Source organism: Pundamilia nyererei, unplaced genomic scaffold (assembly GCF_000239375.1).
Source record: "Pundamilia nyererei isolate P.nyererei 1_Seehausen unplaced genomic scaffold, PunNye1.0 scaffold00078, whole genome shotgun sequence".
NCBI lineage: Eukaryota > Metazoa > Chordata > Actinopteri > Cichliformes > Cichlidae > Pundamilia > Pundamilia nyererei.
The window spans coordinates 1,873,852-1,880,889 of record NW_005187479.1 but is presented as its reverse complement, the minus strand read 5'-3'; the positions used below and the strand labels follow the sequence as shown (position 1 = coordinate 1,880,889).

At 43.2% G+C, this 7,038-nt stretch overlaps 1 protein-coding gene across 1 annotated transcript; it reads left to right on the top strand.

The window, feature by feature from the left end:
• ascl1b (achaete-scute family bHLH transcription factor 1b) lies at positions 1-1,562 on the top strand. The gene has a single exon (XM_005737674.1). The coding sequence runs from the start codon at positions 127-129 to the stop codon at positions 736-738; it is 612 nt and encodes a 203-aa protein (XP_005737731.1). The 5' UTR covers positions 1-126; the 3' UTR covers positions 739-1,562.
• Positions 1,563-7,038: the final 5,476 nt, after the last annotated feature.

Sequence of the window (7,038 nt, the reverse complement as noted above, 5' to 3'; positions counted from 1 at the left end):
GAGTAAGCAGTCAAGAGAGACTTGGACTAGAGTTAGCCACACGGTCCCCACGCGAAGGACACGAGAGCTGTACACTGCCAACTCTTCTCCTCCTGCCACAAGTTTCAGGCTGTCCCTCTTTGCGAGATGGAAACCGCGACCATCACCACCACGCAGACTGCATTCACCTTTGGACTTAGCGAAAGACGCGCCAGCATCAGCCTGCACGCCCCGGCCCAGGACTGCTCGGTGAGCGCTGTGCACCAGAACACCAACGTTGCCGGCTACCAAAGCAAAGCCAAGGTGCTGAAGAGACAGCGCTCCAGCTCTCCGGAGCTCCTGCGCTGCAAGCGTCGCCTGAGCTTCAACGGCCTCGGCTACTCCATCCCCCAGCAGCAGCCTGTGGCCGTGGCCAGGCGGAACGAAAGAGAGAGGAACCGGGTCAAACAGGTTAACATGGGCTTCCAGACTCTGCGTCAGCATGTGCCAAACGGCGCTGCCAACAAGAAGATGAGCAAAGTGGAGACGCTGAGGTCCGCGGTGGAGTACATCAGAGCTTTACAGCAACTTCTAGACGAACACGACGCGGTGTCGGCTGCTTTCCAGTGTGGACTGCCATCCCCGACACTGTCCAACAGCTACTCTGCCGACCCGGAGTCGCCTCACTCCACCTACTCATCAGATGAAGGTGGCTATGAGCCTCTGAGCTCAGAGGAACAGGAGTTATTGGACTTCACAACTTGGTTTGACAGGTACTGAGGCTGTCATGTCATAAATGAACCGCATAGCAGCGTGTGCGCGCAAAAAAGAAGAAAAGCGTCTGACTTCTTCCAGAAATGCTTCGAAAGACTCGATAAAGGCATCAGATCTGTCTTGCTCTCTGTGCTTCCAAGTGATCTGTTGCCTCCCTCACTCGGGCTGCTTCTGCAGGAGCAAAGCAATAGTGACAAACAGGGAGAATGAGTATGAATGCGTGAGAGAGGGAGCATCTTGTTGCATAGAGCGTAGTCCTCACAGGAAGGAGGGAATTGGACACGTTGACGCGTGGAAGTAAAAAACTGTTTGAATAAGTGCAATTAAAATGTGACACAGCAGACTCTGCAGGGACGGCGCTGTCTACAAGATCTGTTCGTCAGTAGTTCATCAGACCCGGACTGCCTTCCTCAGCTGCCACATCTGTTGAAGATGTACAACATAAAAGATGCGTCAACAGACTTTTGTTTTTCTTTTTTCGTGATGTACGTGTCCTCTCCTTTCATAACAAAGCTGTACCATACAACAAACTGTTTTAACACGAAGACATATTTTTGTACATACAGTCAAACAGTGTTGTAGCAGAACGTTCACTGCCACTTTTTTTTCCTGACAGTGTTTTGACAACCAGCTGTCAGCGGGGCGGCGAGCTGGCATGTATGAGTTGTGTGACTGGGCAGCAACATCAAGGCTACTGCCTGTAGTTTATTTGTGTGTGTATGTCTTTTTAAAAAAATAGTTGTCAAGGAGACATTTATTAATGTATGCACTCTCAGCTTCCCGTAGCCTAAAATGTAAATATTTGATTTTAACAGATATATTTTGTGTAAAACAAGTTTTATAAATAAAGATTAATCTATTTATATTATATGTTTTTGCAGTGGCTTGGTTCTTTAGCTGATATTGCGTGTGCGTGTGAGTCTGTGTGTGTCAGCAGCGGCGCTAATTGAGCAAACGAGGGAGCTTCTCTTTTATTCAAAGCCCCTGCATGACCTTTTGCCGACTTGGTTGGGCACACGGGAGAAAATTGCGCAGCTGGGCGAACACTCACCAACCATTATAAACGCGCACCTTCCACGGCGCTTTGTCTGCATTCAGGGCAGGGAGATTAATATTACGTTTCATCCATGCATTGTTTCTTTTGCGTACTCTGCTTTTACCCAATGTCCCAGAGTGCCTGGAGCTGAGGGAAAGGAGGGGGTGGGGGTGGCAATTCACTCAAAGGGTATAGACACTTTGAAATACAGCCTGGGGAAAGTCAGCAAGACAATGAGACGGGGTCAAAATTCTTATTGCCCGATTGAGATCAATCTAAATGAAACCTGGGGTTGTAGACTAGTTGTATCCCCAACTGTGTTTTTCATGGCGCACACAGGCCAATCAAAAAGCCCATCTCCTGCGAAATGGGGAGCACAACGCCCCATTGTGAGCACTATTGTGTGCGCCTTTGCGCCTCATTATACGAATTATTGAAGATCTTCTATTGTAAATAAACACTGATGCCGTGTTCAACTAAGCAGAACGAAGTATAACGAGTTTATTCTCACCTGGCGCGCCTTTGGGGTGTGGAAAACGGGAGCAAGAGAAGCTGCTCTTGTTTGTGAATTGTGAATGTACTTTTCCACAAAATTTAAAGAAGAGACGTTTTTTAAAATCACTTTTGATCACTTCATATATTACTTAAAAACAAAAAGTATGTAAACACAACAGCCCGATATCAAAACAAATTTTATATACGTTTTATAAACGTTAAAAAGTAGCAAAGTCAAGATGAGTAAGATGTTTCTCTCTCTCTCTCTCTCTCTCTCTCTCTCTCTCTCTCTCTCACACACACACACACACACACACACACACACACACACACACACACACACACACACACAATGGAGCCTGCAGGTGTAAGCCACGTGCCTGTACTTGGTCACAAAGGGCTCCGGCTCTCCCATTGGTTAATGGCTCGCGAATGTGAGCCCTGTCGGTGGAGGCAGTGACAAAATCAAACAAGTGATAAATGGCATTAATTACGCTCGGCATTATAACCTCCTACGTCACCACGCCTCAAAGAGACAACTCAATGTTAGGCGCAAAATACCCCGCTGGTCCATTATTATTCGGCTGAAATGGCGTTTGCTATGTCCTTCAGTGTCAGGCAGAGGCCACGGCACAAAGTAAAAATAAGCGCTTGTCTCATGTCCTCCTAAGATTGATATGCAATTTTCTCCGCGGCCATGTAGGGAGGAGAAGGGGCGAAAGTAGATTTATTCATGTCATTTTGTCCATGGCTCATTTTCACTTTGACAATACATAAGGGCGATGTTAATTTAGCCATAGTCCACTGGTGAATATCAATCACATGGAGCCCATTTATGCATGCGTTTTCGTGCGCAAAGCCATGATTTACGCTTAAACCATGGAAACGCCAAATGGGAACGTATAATATAGGGATAAACTGGCCAAGAGCGGAGTGATGAGAGGTCATCTGTTGCTTTGAATGCAGTATTGAGTTTGCCTGGTGAATTTTGGCTTATTTTTCATGACGCATTTGCATGCGTATTTTGCACATTAATGAGCTACTTCGGATATGTTGGGTACGAATGTTTTGACCCCTTCGGCAAAAACGTTTATCTTTGTTATCCCACAACATGAATCATTTTCGAAGGCAGACAACACGCAATTACAGTCTAACTGACACTATTTACCAAACAGTTTTTCTTTTCATTATCTTTCCCTTGAATCAAAACGTGAGCATATCGGGATGATTCCCATAGAAACAAAAAGTATAGTCATCACTATTTTAGCAAAACAAAGACAAAAAAGTGGGTTATAGAAATATTATTTCAGCATATCAAAATAAAAGTCATGGCTGCATTAAAATGTGAGACAACTGTTACTTTGTTCTGTTTTTAAATCAGGATCTGAAAAAGCCCAGGATGAAATTTCTGCTTTTCATTTAACATAAATTCTTTGTAAAGGGGTTTGAGTTTACTGTTGTGATGTTGTCTGTGAGGACAAGGATTCTTATTATGGTCATTAGTGAAGACAAGTTCAGGGATGTTGGTTGCAGAGATGTTGGATGGATGTTTTGAAGTAATACTACCCCAAGCATAGTCAGAATCTGTAAGATGTGAGTGAATGGCTCATCCAGTCATGGCTCAGAGTCACATCCTCCTGCTGAAAGTATTGCTTTAGATTAATACCACCTTGTCAGTGTGTCACAGTTTTTGATTTTTCATAATGACCTTAACAAACATCATCACCTCCTTTCAAACTTAACATTAATGTAACACGATCAAAATAAATGTACACAATCCACAACAGATTCATTTTGGCTGATAGAAGCACTTAAAACATTTTTAAGTGAGTGAAGAGAGTCTGAGTGCTTAACGTGTGTGCACTGAAACTATTTCCTTTTTTGCTTTTGTATTTTAAATGAAGACAAATATGATAAACAAGGTAGAAAACTTCAAGAGGTACCAAATATAAGGATTTTAGCAGCATGTTAGACAAGAGAAGATGTTTAGAGATAAGTGCAAGAAGAAGACAGATGAGTAGGTGGTGTGCAACCTTGAGCGATGCTTACAGAGGTGTTAATGTTTAAGCAGAGGCACAGATGTGTTTCTGTTTAACATAGAAACACCACACACACACACACACACACACACACACACACACACACACACACACACACACACACACACACACACACACACACTTGGAAAGAGTTATTGTAGCTGGACCCTGCGGCTATTACCTGATCTAGGTAGTAGAAAGACTGTTTATTGTTGTAGTTTTTTTTGCCTTAAAAAACCCCCGAAGAGTTCATTTTTTCCCAAAGCTGTGCACTAACAAGCAACTCAGCAAAGTCCTTAATCTCCCACTCCTTGGGCACTGGTGCAACCAAAAGACACACATCACAGGATCGACTCTTGTACCAGTGCGCTCACAACACTGCCTGTCAACAGTAACAATCTGACAGTAGCTCATTACTAACACAACAAAATAACCCATAAACACTGACAGGTAACATTACAATAAGTATAGCAATGACTCAAGCTTTTACAATAAAAAAAACTGTTTATCATGAAGGTGTGACCTTTCTCTCTATGTTGGAAATAATTCAGAGCTGCCGTAGCTTCATTAAGCATTACTGGGGTCTAAGCAGTGAAGCTGTAGAGATACAGAAATGTCTATACATTGTATTTATTTTTTCTGTCATTGGCGCCACAAAGAACTGAAATCTGGGTCAAAACTAACCAAAGTCATTTCACCAAGTAAGTAAAAGTCTAGTCTAGGTATTTATTTTTGGATGCAACTTTCAAACCCATTTTTAAAAAAAAGAAACCCATTTAAAAGCTTCCAAATGATATTAAACAAATTTGGTGTAAATGATCTTCGGACCAAAGTGTGAAAATGAACCACCAGGGGGTGCTCCAAAAAGCGAAAATTCTTCATAGCAATAGATTTGCTCCTATTCTTCATACACTTTCTTCATAGATGTGAAGCTTTAGAGTTTTCAGATACCAAAATGTTTCTTTAATCTAATCTAATGCTGAAGTGGCTAAACATGAGCTGAGGTCATATCTCAGCAAATGTGTCATTTACTAACACCAAGCGTGGTGTGTGGACTCCGCACCCATTCAGTTAACTGCTAGGGACACTGGAGTAAGCAACATGTTTTTTTCCTACGAGCTTTTAAGATGATCAAATCAAACTTTCATAGAGAAACCTGCTTGTTCTTTACAGTTTTTATGATTTGTACTAAACTGTTATTTTTTTTAACTCCTTCATTGTAGCCTAATTTCTGAATATCTCTTGAAGGTGTCCTAAAGTTAGAACTGAAAGCCCACTTGAATATAAGTGTCAACACAAGATCTTTATCTTTGCCAAATTGGGCCTGTCACATTGTATTTTTCAGCAAATATTACAGGGCCACACAAGAATGCTGCAAAAGCCTTAAAGTCTAGTTACTAGTAGGAATCTTGCCCAAGTCACTTTTGCTTTCTGACAAAAAAAAGTCAGCAATTTGACTCATGTTGTTCTTCTGTCTTCCCAAACTAAAAGAAAGCAAAGTCTTCTTTCTTAGCTTAACGGAGAAAAGACGTTTGAATGCATGCATGCATTCACCTCAGGACTTTTAACTGACACCTCTGTATGTGTGTGAATAGGCCCTAAACTTCGGTCGACCCAGTAGAGGAAGAACCCAGCTCAGGCCTGAAGGTTGGAGGGATGGAGGAGGTAGGGATGTGTGATTGGGTGGAGGCGGTGGGGCTGTGATTTGCATGGGCCATTGTGCTGCACAAGTTTGGGTGCTTTTTTTCTGGCTTGGGCCCTTTTGGCCATTTACTTCCACTCTGGCTGGCTGTGGCGAGCTGTGAATAGTCTCTGCTTGGAGGAGACACAAAGACGCTTTTGTGCTACGGCCGCACCATATTCATCATGTAATGCCTGTAAGACAAATCTGATTGGACGTCTCTGTCACTTTGATGTGGGTCCAGAGTGCGAGTGGCCCTGAGATTGCTAACTTCACTCTCTATTGCCTATTCTGCAGCATTGATATGGGGGAGGAGGCAAAGGGGACTGAGAAGAGGTAGCTTAGAGGGAGAAGGAGGAGGGAAAGGGAGAACAGGCAGGGGGTAGTCCTCATTATTTGCAGGAGCAAATTCATAATAAATTTCCCCATTCTACAAAACCGGGTCGAGATGATTGACACTACTTTACGCCAGGCCGAACAAAAGCCCTGATTTGAGCAGAATACCAAATGAATGGGGCGAGCGTGGACTCAATTCAAACAATTTTAATCTCACCCTGTCCTCTCTTATTTCTCTTCTTCTTCTCTCTCCCCCTTTCCCTCACACTTACCCTCCTTTTTCAGCTCCAACTCTCCTGCCTCTTTTGTCCAGAGCATTCTCATTTTACAGGGTAATTCTACTCCAACGGATGTGCTAATTGTGCTGGGTTAAACTGGATGCTGGTGGACTCCTGTGATACAGAGCTTATCCTTGCCTAATGACTGTAATGATGGCTCAGAGAGACTGCAGCCTGCAGCCTGGAGTGGACTGCTTGTATAGAGCTTGAGAGGGAGATGTTTTTTCTTTTAGATTTGTATGGGCTGATAGGAAATGAAGAGCAGAGCTCAGCCTGATGTTAGGGTTAGCTGAAGGAAAGAGGCTTAAAAATGAAGGGACTTCAAACCGATGCGTCCAGCAGCAGTGCGTGGTTTCTTACAAGTGCAGGATGAATTTAATATAACCACAGGCAACAAGGAAGCTTGTTTTGAAGCCACAAGAATCAAGTTAGTGATGACTA